Here is a 16,254-nt window from a genome sequence, read left to right as displayed (position 1 = left end):
CAATAACCACAGCTCCAGCTGATATCTTGACTGTAACCTCAGCCAGAAAGAACGGTGCAGCCACGCTGCCCCTGAAATATACGTCGGTAGTTTTTGTTTACTGGAGTAATTATAAATTGATTCACACACACACACACACACACACACACACACCCACGAAGTTTAAAAATGAATTGTATCAGAAAGGGACAAGTTGAGTACCACACAGACAGAGTACTTCATATCCCTGCACAACTAGGGACAGGAAGCAGCAGAGAAAACTATTTAGCTGGAAACATGGGCTCCTTTTTAAGGAACTGAAGGATACCTCAGGATGGAATCAAGAATCCAGTGGATGGAGACAGGAGCCACTGAGTATTCCCAGGATGAATCACGAAGTCCTACTCCAGGAAATCCATTCTGGATTTCAGAATGTCTGTGGTCTAGTGAGTGCTGTGTGCCTTCCGTTCCCCTCTCTTCCAAGAGAAATGTCTGTAGAGGCAAGTTTCTTGTGCTTCTCCCATTACTGCATGTGATGTGTGCAGTTGTGGTTGGGGCAGATCATTTTTTTATCTCACAGATTTTCATAGAGAGGAACCACTTAATTAATGCACAACCAAGGAGCCCCATCTGTTCCAGGACCTCACAGCTTCCTGAACCTTAATGTTGTAATGGGATGACAACTTTGCAGGGGTCTGGGGAGGAGGTGAGTGTTTACTGCATGTGGAAAGAATGTGAACCATTGGAGGCCAGAGGGTGGATTTTGGAAGTTTTTATTTTTATTATTTTTTTAATGTTTATTTATTTCTGAGACAGAGACAGAGCATGAGTGGGGGAGGGGCAGAGAGACGGAGACACAGAATCGGAAGCAGGCTCCAGGCTCTGAGCTGTCAGCACAGAGCCCGACGCGGGGCTCGAACTCACAAACCGTGAGATCGTGACCTGAGCCGAAGTGGGTCACTCAACCGACTGAGCCACCCAGGCGCCCCTGGATTTTGGAAGTTTTAAAACATGGCCCCCAAATGATTGAACTCTCCTCCAATCAACCTGATTCTACCGCTGCTTCACTAATACAGTACAGAATAAAGAGTCTGTGCCAGTTTCTGATCCCCGGTTTTGTGTTAAAGAAAAAAATATTCCGTGGCAATTATTAAAAATGGTAAGGCAGACTTTACTCAGGACCATCGCAATACGTATCAGGGATCAGACCAACGCAATTTTGCGGTGGAGATTAGGGGCAACTCCCAATACAGATGGCTAAGTGGGAATTTACAGCCAAGAAGCAGGTTGGGGGGCGCTGAATGTAAAAGTTACTATGAAAAAATTACTAGGAGGTAAGGCAGGGTGGTTCTGGCAGAACTACTTAACAGGACTCTTTTGAAGGCCTGCCGGGGTCATCAGACATCACCTGGAGGATGGCGGAGGCTAAGGAACCTGATCAGACAAGGGAGGTGGAGAGTTCTCGCCAAAACTGAATTTTACAATGAAGTGCACAGATGGGACTAGGAGACGGTTTGGGTGGGAGCCTGACTTAAGTGTGTTCAAGCAAAGAATCTTTGTCACTAAGAAACCAGCAATCTCCACTTCCTTTCGAGTCACTCGCTTTTGGAACCCAACTGCCATGCTGAGAGTAACTCTAGACCACACGGAGAGGCCACTGTGTAGGCATTCCAGCAACCCCAACTGGGGTGCCAGTCGACAGCCAACATCAAGCAATTAAACACCTGAGTGCGGAAGCCCTAGAGGACTTTAGCCCCAGCCATATGAGTACAACAGAGCAGATACCGTGAACGAGAATCATCTAGCTTACTAAGCCCAATGAACCTGCAGAAGCATGAGCGACAACCACAACACGCTTCCCGGCGGCTACCGCGACCGAAGCCCAGTTTAACTCCGGCTCGCCATTATGCTGTCGGCATTCCGCAACTGGGGGGAAGACTTCCGGAGCCCTTCTCAGGAGTGTTGATTGGCTTACATTCGTGTCGATCAAGATTTTCTGCCCAATAGGCCTTTCGGCCCCCAGGCACCACGGCACGCTCTCTCCATCTGTAGTCGGGGCAAACCCAGAGGCTACCCGGAAAGACCACGGGGGAGCAAAGAACCTCCAGGAGTGGCGTTTAGCGCGACTTCCTCCGGTGCGGTCCAATGAACTCTTTCTTTTGGGAGCCAATTCAGTCCTAGAGACCGCCCAAGAGGAAGAGCATTTTGATTGGGTGTTTAGCACAGAGACCCACGGGAGCCTCGACCAAGCGCTTGCCATTATTGTCCAGCTCGCCTGTCAATCAGCCCGCTTTCCTGGACGAGCGGAAACTGGCAGTCCTGCTGGCACCGCCTCTTCCTGGGCCGGGGGCGGGGAGGCGGCTGGCCGCAGGGTCTGCGAAGCTGCCGCGTGGGCGGGGCTGCGCCGCACGGCCTGAACAGTTTCTCTCGGTGGTGAAGCGCCGGGGGGTGCCCCGGAGCGCCGGGCCGTGCGGGGCGGGCCCCGGCGAGGGGCGAACGCGGGGTTGGGGGCGGGGCCGGGGCGGGGCCGGAGGAGGCGGAAGCGGCGAGAGAGCTCGGGCCGCAGCCATATAGAAGCCAGCGTCCGGGCCGGCAGAGCGGCGTCGGCGGGGTTGGCCGGGGCGGCGGGGCGCTAGAGCCTGGGCGGGCGGGCCGAGGGCCGGGGTCGAGGCCGGGGATCGGGTGACTGGCGGGCTGAGCTCCCGCCCCCGCGCAAGGCCGGGGAGTATGCGGCCGGGGGCTCCGGGGCGGGGCGGGCGGCGGCGGCTGCAGCGCTAGCGGCGCAGGGGGTGGGCGGCGGCGGCATGAGGCGCGGGGCCGGCGCCCGCGGGAGGGAGGCGCTGCCGGCGGCCCGGCCGCTCCCGCTGCAGCTGCTCGCCGGGCTCGCCGTGCCCCGCTTGCGGGGCCCCGGACGCTCTCGTCCCGGCCGCCGCCCGGGCCGCCCGTGGTGACCATCCGCCGCGCCGCCCGAGGCTTCACCCGCGCCCTCCCCCAGGGCGCGCCCGCGGAGCTCCGGCCCCATCGCCTGCTCGCGGAGGCCGCGCCGGGCGGCGGCGAGGCCGGAAGATGGCCTGGGTGCTCAAGATGGACGAGGTGATCGAGTCCGGGCTGGTGCACGACTTCGACGCCAGCCTCTCGGGCATCGGGCAGGAGCTGGGCGCCGGCGCCTACAGCATGAGGTACCGGGCGCCCTGGGCTGGGCGGGCGGAAGCCTCGGTCTCCTTGGGGGAAGGCCTGCGCGACCCTGGGCCTCTACCGGGTGCGGCTGCTCCCAGCGGCGCCCGGGCCTCCCGGTCGCGGGGTCCGGGCCCTGCCGCGTGGTCGTCGGGGCCGGGGAGCCCCGCGGGCCTCTGCCCAGATGGGTGGCAGGGGGGTGGCGGGGGGTGGGAGCGAGCCTGGCTCCGGGAAACTGCTCCTGAGGGCTTCATTTTTGCTGGAAAACTGGCTGGCTGTTAGGATGGCTTGGCTTGGTGGGGGAAGGGGCTTCCTTTCCTGGCAAGTGATTTACAAGCCGCTTGGAGCTGGAATACAGTGTACGAAATAGTAGAACTTGTACTGGGAAAATACTCTTTAAGGTTTCGGTTACCCGTTCCTATTCTGTTCTACATTGTAGTCTTTCCTGGTTGCAAATTTTAATCACGGCTGTTACAACAGTAATTATGTCATAAGCGAAAGTGGACACGGTGGGGGGGGGGGAGCGCCTTAGTTCTGTATTTTGATTCTTTCAATGTGAAGTTTTGCATTTTGGGGACCACCCTCTTAGGCTATTTTCTTTTGAAGAAGGCTTTAAGATGCCGTGATTGCACAACAAACAATAGTTTGTTTAGTCTCTGCTGCCTGTACCAGCAGCCATTCATTTTGTTTAATTTTGAAGGTTGCAACAGATCTGAGCTTAGTCTCTGGCCTTTATCCTGAAGAATGCCGTGGTTCTGTTTTTGTTTTCTTGAATAACTTCTGTCAGTTTGGTAGCTCGCTATTTTTATTTTTAGCAGCTTTATTGAAATACAGTTGATGCACTATAAATTCACCCGATTAAAGTGTAAAATCCCGTGGCTTGGCAGCTTTTTATGAAGGCTAATTCAATGAGATTTTCTAAGTAAGTTCTTTAACGTAATGCCTGTGTCTTTGAAGAGCTGTCCAGTCTCCCAGTAGCTTTCATACACCTCCCTGCGGCTCTGCGTGAGGACCGAGGACACAACCGTCCTGAGCAAAGACTTGTGGGTCAGGGCAGGCCGGGATGGTGGAGACTGCTCCCTGAAGAAATTCAGCTTTTGGGTCTTACACGGGAAACTTTGGGCACTAAAGGACTCTCAGAAAGGAGGAGGTGTTTCCTAGAGCGTGGAAGTGGGTGGGGAAAGCCTTTCCTCACCAGACTCTGACCCTGATTGGGTGGGTATGTGCTCCTCTCCCTGAACTTGGCACTTCCTCTCGGCACTTGTGCAACTTGAGGGCTCTGGGTGAGGTGGCTTATTTTCGGGAACAACGGTTTCACTTGAAGAAATTGATCTATTGAAAGTCATAGGGTCATCCCGGACAGGCGTCCTGCAGACCGTGATTCCCCACTTGAAAACGTGGGCCTCAAGTGCCACGCAGCTCCTGGAGGCTAGTTAAGGCACCTGAAGGGAATGTAGCGTTTTCGGCTGAAAAGCTGCTTCTCACTTTTCAGTTACAGGAAAAGGAGAGTTTGCTGCCAAGAACTTTGCTTATTAGGGTTATTTTGAGCTTTTACTTTTTTCCTAGAGTTTTGTTTGTTTTAGTGACTCAGCCAACTAATGAACTTTTATCTATGGTTTATTCTGTGGAAAGGAAAGAAAATCATGCTATAAACCATTTCCCTGACCTTGTTCTTAAAATAATGCCTGACATCTTATAATTATTGGTCTCTTACAATACTTGCCACGGGGAAACTTTCCATTGGATGTTTTTGGTTATTGTTTCACGGTGTACCATTTCATCTAAATTTCCAGGTATCTTTGAAGGCAAATGCCAGGTTTTCAAGGAGCTTGTTTAGTTTTGTTTTTTCATATGCAGTTGGGTCCTCAAAACTGAGGAACCCATGAGAGTACTTGCTTGCCTCTTGCAAATTCAGGGCCCTCGATTTGGGATTCAAACTTGGGCAGTTCCAAAACGGACTTTCTGTGGACTAAGTCTGAAGAAAGATTGAGGCTGTTGCAGGCCTCCTGTGAGTGCACTCGTCCTTCCCTGGCCTGGACCTGGAGCCCTGAGGAGGCTGGATCTCAGGGGGGCCTGGTGTCTTTTTAATGCACGTGCACGGGCAGGCAGGCTCTTTTCCTCTGCATCAGATGGGAAGTAAGGCCGTTGCTGCCTAACTTTCCCTTTGATCTGTTCTCCCGTAAGTTCAGGAAGTAAATTTGAGGTGCAAAAATGGAAATTCTTGGAGAACGGATTTCTTCATAAAATGGAAAGCTGCCTGCAAAGTAAGCTTTTCTTTCGTGTTCCAGAGTGAAGTGGGCTTCCTCTATTTGCTCTTTGGATGGTTTAAGCCATTTTTAAAGACTTTCTAAGAAATGGTTTCTGTGGATTTGGGGGAAGATGGCTTGTAAAAAAGACGGTTTCTCTCGATAGTCTGACTTAAAAATCTGTTTGCATTAGGGCCCCTGGCTGGCTCAGTCAGTAAAGCATGCAGCTCTTGATCTCGGGTCGTGAGTTCAAGCCTCCCGTTGGGCACGGAGCCTGGGTGAAAAATAAAAGTAAAAAATAAAAACCTGTGTGCGTTAAACAGCGCAGGCTAACAGTGTTGGGGGGCGTTGTGGCAATTTCTCGTATTACCTTTGCTTCTCCTTTCTTTCCACTTGACTTGGGTTCGTTTGTTTTCTCTGCTTCTCTTCCTCCCCCTTCCCCCCCCCCCCCCCCCCGCGTCTGCGCCTGTGCCACGTGTGTGCACGAGGTGTGAGCGGCTGCAGACTCTGTTGGAAACGAGGCGGCTCATGAATGTTTCCGAGAGTCTTTGCGCTCGTTACGTCAGGATCCTCGAGATGGGTGAAGAGATCCTAGAACTTCTTAACCAGTCCCTCCCTTTGAAGCGGGTAACCCGGAGCCCACAGATGTTACGGGGTCACCCGCGTCACCTGCCGGTGGCACCGCCGTTCCAGACCAAGGCCGAGGTTCCCGTCGCCGAAGGACGGAAGTCTCAAGCCCCTCGGAACTTGGAATCTGGGTCATTCTGTTTTGCGAAGTGAGGGGCAGATAACCGCGTGGCCTCTAGAAAGTAACTCTTCAAAACTTCCTTGAGAGGGTCTTTGGGGCCACCTGAGTTTTGCTGACATGAAACGTAGAGTCTGTAGCAACGGAATTTTCAGGACTTAAGTAATGTGAGCTCCTTAGATCAGACATAACGCATTCAGTCATCACCTCACCGAGGGGCGTTGGCCTTACCGCCGGGGAGACCGAGGAGACCTCGGGCCCCCAGCCTTCTGACCCCGCTCGTCCAGAAGACGGCCCTGGAGGGCCTTAATCCCATCGGGAGAAAGGATCCAAGGACACGCGGCCCAGCCCAGCGGTGCCAGCAGCAAAGTTCGTGAAGGCGGAAGGACGCCCTCAGGCCGCGAGGGGCGGGAGCGAGGGGAGAGCGGGGCCGCCGGGTCTCGGGCTTCTGTCGTGTTGTTAACCAGGGGCCGGAATGGTTGCCCTCGAGGTGGGCGTTTCTCGGAGGCCGAGCCTCGATTCCCTTCTGTGGTCCGGGGTGTCCCGCCACGGCACCCTGAGCCCCAGGGAGATTTTAGTCGGGTCGGGCAGGGTGAGCAGGGTAACGAGTCTTTGCCCGACCTCGGCAGCCATCTTGGCCTGTCCGGTTTGATCCGGTCGCTCGTGATTTTTGTCTTGGAGCGGCCTCTGGCTGCCTCCCGGCCGGCCACGACTTCCTCTTGGCGGCCTCGGCCGTCCTTCTAGAACCCGGCCGACTGCCTACTCTGACACTCTCACAGTTGTTTTCCAGGAAACGACGGGCCCGCTTTGTTCGGTTTTGGAGGAAATTTGCCAGATACCTAGGTCTGAATAATCGTAGTTTGTTTTTCTTTTTTTTGTTTGTTTTTTTTGTTTTAATATTTATGTATTTATTTTGAGAGAGGGAGAGGGAGTGGCAGCATGAGAGGGAGGGAGGGAGAGAGATTCTCAAGCAGGCTCTGTGCTGTCAGCAGGGAGCCCGATGCGGGGCTCCGGTCCCACAACCATGAGATCGTGATCTGGGGTGAAATCAGGAGCCGGAAGCTTAACCGACCGAGACACCCGGGCACGCCTGTTAGTTTTCCTCTCAAGTAAAACTGATGCTTTGTGAGAGAAACTGCCGGAAACTGCCGGGGCGGCCTGCAGATCAAACGGTGGCATAAAAGCTCTCCTTCGGACAACCACTAGGTGCGCAGCAGAAATCCGTGATACCCGCCCAAGAGCCGCTACGTCCTGAGATGAATGATCACTGCGCCGCGGCTACCACTGCTTTGATCTGGGTCCAGTTTGGTGCCACTGCCCCGGTTCGTGCGACGGCACCAGCAGCTCTGGTCACCGTCGGCCGAGTGCAGATGTCACCGAAGGGAAAAAGGCAGATCGCGCTTTGCTGTGATGCTGAAAATAACTTTGACCTTCCGAACCCCCTGAAAGAGTCTCCGTTTCCTCGGGGTCCCGTAGAGCGCACCTCTGACCATCGCTGGTGCGGCGTGCGCCTAGACTGCAGACGCGGGAAACGGACTTTCTTCTACATGAAGAGCAGCCCCGGTGTCGGAGCTCGGACAAGTCGAGCAGCCTGTCGCCGTGTGGCTCGGCAGGCGGCGCGGCCGGGCCCTGACGCTCCGGAGCCGGGCTACGGCTTCCACTGGTCTCCGTGGCACCTTTTGGCCGCCTGCCGTTCATGCGTGCGGTGGGCCGCGCTCTTTCTGGATGGAAGGAAAATCTGCCGGGAAGCCTGTGTATGTGTTTCTTCTCCGTCTTGTTGTAGTTTGCTTCTCCCCCGCCCCGGACCTCGGTGAATTTACTCGTTCTGATAATTTGTAGGCTCTCAGACTTTCTAGTCGGTTTTTCTAGTTATTGTTCATAAGGTAACTATGAATAAACGTTTAAAACGTTTAAAAAATTTTTAAACGTTTATTCATAGTTATTTTGACTTTTTTTTTTAACATTTATTTTTGAGAGACAAAGTGCGAGCTGGGAAGGAGCAGAGAGAGGGAGACACAGAATCCGAAGCAGGCTCCAGGCTCCGAGCTGTCAGCACAGAGCCCGACGCGGGGCTCGAACTCAAGAGCTGTGAGATCTTGACCTGAGCCGAAGTCGGAGGCTTCACCGACTGAGCCAGCCACCCAGGCGCCCCAACAATATTTGTAAATAGCGGTAGACTCGTTTCTTCCTGTATGGTCTTTACATTTCACATTCTTGCCTTGGTGTGTTGGCCGTGGCTTTGCTGTAGTGTTGTTTAGAACCACTAAAAACTTGATTCTTTGATCTTCTTACTGATTTTAGAGAAGGTTTCCAAAGTTTCATAAATAGATGATCTTTGTTCCTAGATGAGATTGGTCCTTAATTTTATTTTCTTGTACTCCTGTTATTTTTTTAAACATCAAGACTTTTTTTTTTCTTTTTTTTTTTTAACATCAAGGCTGTATCACTTTCAAGTGAGTTGGATAGCTTTCTCTCTTATGGGCTAAAAGTTGTATTGTTGTATTTATGTATTTAGATATGTAGACTGTATGCCCAACATGGGGCTTGAACTCATGAAGAATCTCACGCTCTACGGACCGAGTCAGCCAGGTACCCCTAGAAATTTTTTATGAGATGAGACTTAACGGTTTCTTCAAGATTTTGTAAAGCTCACCTGGAATGCAGCCTGGATTTGGTGATTTTAATTTTTTTGCACAAAGTAGATGTTTGACTGTACATGTAATTTATGCAGTGGACATAGGAATATTCAGAATTTATGAACGTTAGCCAGTTGTGGTCATTTTACTCTTCATTTAAAATTGCTTTAAGTTTTTAGGTTTAAAAAAAAAAGACCTCTGTATTTGTGATTATTCCCTTTTACCTCACAGGAACTCCCCGTCTTTTCCTGCTTTTGTGACCTATGTCAGAGGTTTGTCTGTATCTTTAGTGCCTTGCATGAAACCAAATTTTGGGGAGCACTGTCAGTTGAGCATTTGAGTTTTGATTCTGTTCAGGGTTTGCGGGATTGGTTCTCAGGATCGAGCCCTGCACACAGAGCCCGCTTGGGATTCTCTCCCTCTCCCTCTCCCTCTCCCTCTCCCTCTCCCTCTCCCTCTCCCTCTCCCTCTCCCTCTCCCTCTCCCTCTCCCTCTCCCTCTCCCTCTCCCTCTCCCTCTCCCTCTCCCTCTCCCTCTCCCTCTCCCTCTCCCTCTCCCTCTCCTCCCTCTCCCTCTCCCCTCCCCCTCCCCCTCCCCCTCCCCCTCCCCCTCCCCCTCCCCCTCCCCCTCCCCCTCCCCCTCCCCCTCCCCCTCCCCCTCCCCCTCCCCCTCCCCCTCCCCCTCCCCCTCCCCCTCCCCCCTCGCTCTCTGCCCCTCCCCCACCGTCACACCTGCACCCACGTGCTTTCTCTCCCTCAAAATAAATAAACATTAAAAAAAAGAAACCAGTTTTGGTTTTGTTTTTCTTTTAGGTTGGGTTTTCTGTTTTATTTTTGTGGTTATTTTCTTCCAGGTTCTTGCTTGCTCTGGTTATTTTCCAACTTCTTTGGTTGGGTGCTTTCTCCTCCTGGTGTTTGTCTTCTAATAGATAACGTTTAAGAGTGTATATGTTTATCTGTAAGTGTCTCAAGATTTGAAGGCAGCACCTTTGTCGTCATTTAATTCTGTTTTCTTTTTTCCTATTGTAGTTCTTCATAGATCCTGGATATAGTCTTTGATTATGCATAGATGTCATGAATACTTCACCTCCATGACTTGTCTTTCCTTTGTCTTTTTGGTGGCTTTTGAGCTGACGTTCTTGATTTTGAGATGGTCAGATTGACTAATGTTTTCACTTACAGTTAGCCTTTCTCTACTGTGAGGGTCAAAGATATTTTTACAGTCTTTTCTAATGATCTGTTACTTTATAGACTATGCCTAGGATTACAGTCTATCTGGAATAAATTTGTTTTTGTTTTTGGTATGGTATGAAGTAGGAGGGCGATTGCACTTTTCCCTACTTGAAAAGACTTTTTCCTCGAACCTCTTCACAATGCCATTCTGTTCTAAATCAACTGTCCAGAAGTGTGGTGTTCTGTTTCCAGATTGTGCATTCTGTCCTTGTGTTCCGGGGGAATACTCAACTAGACCATGCTTTGTCATAGGACTCTTGGATTTGGTTTGTTAATAATTTGTTTGTTTGTTTGTTTGTATCTGTATTTATGGCTGAAATGAGCTTTTCATTTTCTTTTTAGTTCTGTTTGTAGCCAGTTTTGACTCCAAATTACTTTACACTTATCAAATGAGTTAGGAAGTATTCTCTTTCTGTTCTGTCAAAGAGTTTGTGTAAGAACTGCCTTTGAGAGTCCGATAGAACTTGCCTGTAAAACCATTCCGGGGCAGGGATTTTCTTTGGGGGGAAATGTTTTAACCATGATATCAGTGTCTGTAGGATTATTTTTTAACAGCTATTTATGTCTTGAAGAAAGTTTTTGTTTCTCTTAAGATTTTATTCTCGAACTCACAACCCCAAGAGTCACATGCTCCACCAACTGAGCCAGCCAGGTGTCGTTATGTCTTGAAGAAAGTTTTGATGTTATCTTTTTTTTTTTTTTCTTAAATTTTTTCTAAAGTTTATTTTTGAGGGAGAGAGACAGAGACACAGAATCTGATGCAGGCTTCAGCCCCAGGGGTTTGAACTCCCGAGCCGAAGTCAGATACTCAACGGACTGAGCCACCCAGGCACCCTGTGATAAGTTCTCTTTCTAGGGCATATTCATCTCATCCATATTTTCCAATATATTGGCACAGAGTTGGTAGTGATATTCTCATCTTTTTAGTTGTTATATCATTAGTTATAACTTCTTTTTTATTATACTTGTGCCTTTTTGATCTGTCTCTCCTAGACATATGTATAAGTTTTTTAGGGCATATTGGACCAGACCTTTTGTGCCCTTAGTATTTGTTTGTCAGGACTATGAGAAATTCCAGATTTTCAGGTCGCTGCTTTTCTCCTATATTTTGATCGACAGTAAGAGAGAGACAGAACACAAGTGGGGGAGGGGCAGAGAGAGAATGAGACATAGAATCAGAAGCAGGCTCCAGGCCCTGAGCTGTCAGTACAGACCCTGTCCCCGGGGCTCGAACCCACAAACCGTGAGATCATGACCTGAGCCAAAGTCGGACGTTCAACTGACTGAGCCACCCACGCACCCCTGCACCCCCCCCCCCCCCCCGCCAATTCTTTACCCATCTCCGCTTTCTTACCAGTTCCTAACTTCCTTCCATGTTGCCCTCTGGAATTCTCAGTTTGTCATCAGAAAATCCCCTTAGTGGGGCACCTAGGCGGCTTTGGTTCAGGTCGTGATCTCACGGTTCGTGGGTTCGAGCCCCGTGTCAGGCTCTGTGGTGACAGCTCAGAGCCTGGAGCCTGCTTCGGATTCTGTGTCTCCTTCTCTCTCTGCCCCTCCTCTGCTTGTGCTCTGTTGCTCCCTCAAAAATGAACATTGAAAAAATTAAAAAAAAAAAATCCCCTAAGTGGTCAATGTTAATTGGTTGAATTGTGCCCCTCCCTCCCCCCCCCCCCCCCAGAAGGATATATTGGAAGTCCTAGCCCACAGGACCTCAGAATGTGACCTTACTTGGAAATAAGGTCTTCATAGAGGTAATCAAGTAAAAATGATGTAATCAGGGCAGGTGCCGGTATCCTTATAAAAAGGGAACATTTGGGCACAGAGGAAGACTTAAGTGAAGGCCCACTGGTTGCTGCTGACCATGTGATTGGAGTGATGCATCCACAAGCCAGGGAACACAAAAGATGTCACCAAATCCCAGAAACTGGGAGAGAGGCCCCGAGTAGAGCCCGCTCACAGCCCTCACAGGGCACCAACCACACTGACACCTTTATTGCGGACTTCTGGCCTCCAGAGCCGAGGGACACACATTTCTGTTTTAAGCCATCCGGTTCTTGGTGCTTTGTTGTGACGGTCCTGGGAAACCAACGTAGTCAACTCTGTCTCTTAATGATGACTTTTCCTCTGAAGCCCTCTCAAGCGGTGGTGGTCTGTTTCCACAGGCCTAGGGAAGGACCCCCTTCCTTTCATTGCCATCTCAAACTACGCTTCCTGTCTCCTTCCTTGCAAGACCTCCCAACTTTGAATTTCATGTTACCAAATATCAACCAGTCACCCAATTATTGCAGTCATTTTAGTGATTTCTGGGTCATTCCTCATTCCCCCCCCCCACCCCCCCCCCCACCCCCGAGAGAGAGAGGAGAGTGCGAGTGAGCAAGGGGCAGAGAGAATCCCACGAGAGGGAGAGAGCGTGGAGCCCAAAGTGGGGCTCAGGTTCACCCAAAGTGGGGCTCGAACCCGGGAACCAAGAGATCGTGACCTGAGCCAAAGTTGGACACTTAACCGACTGAGCCACCCAGGCACCCTGGGTCATTCCTCATTTTTAAAATTTTAGGTCCTGGTTCACTGTCACTATCTGACACTATTGCTGTTTTAATTTTTGGTGATTCAGAAGACACTTAAATGGGCCTTCTAGTAGCCTGACATTTCTGTTCCTTGTATCTTTCTTACAGTGGTATTATCTTTAGCTACTCAATCTTATGGTTAGACCTTGACATTTCCAACCGCGCAACCCACATATAATCTCAAATTCAGAGTTAAGCGTTAACTACCACCTTCTATCCTCGCAGCTCATTCCTTTAGGACCCTCCTCTTGCTCTGTCATTTGGCCCGTCTACGGTCGTTGATTGGACTCAGTTCGCCTTCTTGAACACCTTTTTTTCTTCAGCCACTTTTAATTTCCATGTGCAGTTGTTGTAATTACTTCTTCCTTGTTAATATTCCGTCTCTCTTGGCCCTCTTGCTTTATTCCCCTCCCACCTTTTTTATTGTAGCAAAACTGTAACCCTGATTAAATGTGACACCTAACACACCTAAGCAGCTGAATGTGGTCTAGAAAAGCAGTGAATGGGTCTTACTTGAAGTTCACAGCCTCGGCATTCAAGTGCATCCTTTTGCCACAGCTGCGACTGTGCTGCTCCCACGGTGGCCTCATCCTCTGCTCCCCACCCCTAGCACTTGATGATTCCAGGACACTCCAGGACCCCTCCTCATCTCTCCCACCTCTTCTCCCCATTCCCGCTTTCCAGTGATTGATTCCCTTTTTCTTTAAACATAGTATCTTTATTTTTTTTAATTTTATTTATTTATTTATTTATTTAGACCCAAGTTAGTTAGCATGTAGTGGAATAATGATTTCAGGAAGATTCCAGTGATTCATCCCCCATGTATAACACCCAGTGCTCATCCCAACAAGTGTCTTCCTTAGTGCCCCTTACCCATGTAGCCCACCCCCCACCCCAACCCCTCCAGCAACCCTCAGTTTGTTCTCTGCATTTAAGAGTCTCTTCCATTTTGTCCCCCTCCTTGTTTTTATATTTTTGGTTCCCTTCCCCTATGTTCCTCTGTTTCGTGTCTTAAAGTCCTCATATGAGTGAAGTCATATGCTATTTGTCTTTTCTCTAATTTCACTTAGCATAAAGCCCTCCAGTTCCATCCACGTAGTTGCAGATGGCAAGATTCCATTCTTTTTGATTGCTGAGTAATACTCTATTGTGTATATGTACCACATCTTATCCTGCTTTGGTTATTTGGGCTTCCTGAATCAGTCAATTGGTATATTTCATCAGTTCTGGAATTGCTCAGCCTTTAGGTCAAATACTGCCTCTGTGATATGTTTTCCTCTTCTGGGAATTCAATTCAGTGTAAAATTGTCTCACCTTGCCCTCTGTTTCTTAATGTCTCTTTGCATTTTCCATAACTTCTTTTTACCTATATATTTCTGTTTGAGCTGCTGTTAAAGCTAAGTTCTTAATTTTATCAATTTTATTTTCCAGTTTTAGAAGTTCTGTTTGTTCCTTTTTATTTTACTGTCCCTTAAAATTTTCTCTTCCTTGCAGATCATTTGGGCTTGTCATTTATTTACATTTTCTTAAATTTATTTTGAGAGAGAGTGTGTGTGAGTGAGCAGGGGAGGGACACGGAGATGGAGAGAGAGAGAGAGAGAGAGAGAATGAATGAATGAATGAATGAATGAATGAATGAATGAATATCCCAAGCAGGTTCTATTTCACAAATGGTGAGATCATGACCTGAGTGGAAACCAAGAGCCAGTCGCTCAACCAAGTGAGCCACCTAGGTGTCCCTGGGCTTGCCTTTTGTATTTCTTTATACAGAGTAAGCATAATTTTATAGTATAGGTCCAATAATTCCAGCATCTGAATTCTTTGGGGGGTATCAGTCTGTGTCCAGTTAGGAAAAGAGAAACCATTTAGATGTTTCAAGCAGAGAAAGATGTAGTGAAGTATTTGCAAAGGTGCTGGAACAGTTTGGGGAGGAGGGCTTGTTACCTGGTTGTGCCTGGGGGCATGGCTGCCGTGGCCTAGAAATTTCCTGTAGCCACCCTCTGTGCGCTTGCCCACCTCTGTCTTTTCCTACTCCCTTTTCGTTTCCCACCAGTGCTTCCCTTTGGGATGACTTAGCAAGACTCCAGCTGGCAAGAAGTCTTGTATATGTAGTTTCAGACCTCGAACCCCTCTGCGACAGAGGCGGAAAAGAGCTGAATACCAACAGACGGATCTGGAACTGGGTGTATGCCATCTGTTGTTTTTGCTGTTGGTTCTTGCTCCCAGAGTCTTGTTTGTCTTTGTGTGCCTGGTTATTTTTGGGTACTGGCATTTCAAAATTACTTGTAATAATTTGAAGCCTTGAGACTTTTCATTTGCTTGTCTGATCCCTGGGAGCTCTACCTGTCTGGGATGTGGGATTACAAAAAAACAGTTGACTCCTGGGACTTTCTTTCCTAAGGTTCGGCTTAGTCGACATGAGGATCTTAAATTACCTAGATACCTGTTTTTTTCATTTTAATAATGATTGATTATTAGGGCTGCCGTTGGTTCATTGATTCAACAGGCATTTGAGGCTCTAAATGTTGGGGTGAGTCAGTGAAGTGAAACAAATTTGGGAGATGGTTGTATACTTAGGGGTGGCACAAACTTAAGTCCTGTGTACTGTGGGAAGGTGATAAGCTCTGTGGGAAGATAGAACAGGACAAGGGGAGTTGGGAACACGGATGGGCGGACTGCAGTTGGCAGGCTGTCGCCGTGAAGGTGACATTTAAATGAAGTGAAGTAGATGGACATCAGCAGAAGAGTGGCTCCAAACCCAGCACCAGTACAGATGCCTTGAAAGAGGCAGGGTGGGAGGCTGGTGTGGGGGCCAGGGGCAGTGAGGACAAGTAGAAGAGGGAAGAAGAGCAGAGTGGGGCCTTGCCGGGACCCTAGTTCAAATGAATGGGGATTTCAATAGCAATATATATATGCTCATCTACCATGGAACAATCATGATTGTTTTTCATGAAGAGAGTTGCTCTAAGTCTTAAAGCACCGTTTTTCAGCCTCCTGAAAAGTTTTTATATCTGCCGCAAAGTTTTAGATCTGTGCCCCTCGGGTGACCCTCAGGTTGCAGTGTTGAGAAGAACTCTAGAGGATTGAGGACCAGTGCTGACGGTGTGTTTCTCAGTTATACTTAAGTGCTTAGGAGCGTGTTGGCAATTCCCAGGTGCGAAGAGGGCTAGTGGGTAATTACTCTCTGAATAATCAGTCTGGTGCTTTAATAGAGTGTGTGCGGGGAGGAGCGAACGCAGTGCAGCCTTTCTCTCCCATCTCATTTATTTACACTTTTGGTTTTAAATTGAATTTAATTAAAATGGACTAGCCAAATATCTGAGTATGTTAACAGCTTTTGGGGGCGGGGGGAGCAATTCAGACAAGCCCTTGCTAGTGGTGTTGATAAAGTAGTTATTCATTTGGGTATTTTGTTATTACTTTACTTTTTTATGGAGGAAGGAACATAGAGACATTATCAAGATACAGGTGTACAGAACAGCGATTTATCTCCAAAGCAAATACCTGTAATTCATACATTAATGGTGGGAATGTAAAATTGTGTATCCTCTTTGGAAAGCCCTTTGGTAGTTCCTTAGAAAGTTAAACAGGGTAACCATATAACCTGGCAATTCTCCTAGGTTTACACTAGCAGCAGCAGCCCTGATGCCCCAGGGTGGGTAAACAGACTGATCCGTC

The 16,254-nt window shown here is 49.2% G+C and overlaps 1 protein-coding gene across 2 annotated transcripts in view; it reads left to right on the top strand.

The window, feature by feature from the left end:
• Nucleotides 1-2,886: 2,886 nt before the first annotated feature.
• Nucleotides 2,887-16,254, top strand: part of UBP1 (upstream binding protein 1) — a 51,344-nt gene continuing 37,976 nt past the window's right edge. For both annotated transcript variants that reach the window (XM_023260795.2, XM_023260794.2), the window contains exon 1: nt 2,887-3,158. In XM_023260795.2, coding sequence (XP_023116563.1) covers nt 3,046-3,158 — 113 coding nt within the window. In that variant the 5' untranslated portion in view covers nt 2,887-3,045. The remainder of the gene's footprint in view (nt 3,159-16,254) is intronic.

This window comes from Felis catus, chromosome C2 (assembly GCF_018350175.1).
Source record: "Felis catus isolate Fca126 chromosome C2, F.catus_Fca126_mat1.0, whole genome shotgun sequence".
NCBI lineage: Eukaryota > Metazoa > Chordata > Mammalia > Carnivora > Felidae > Felis > Felis catus.
This window is presented reverse-complemented; position numbering and strand designations above follow the sequence as displayed.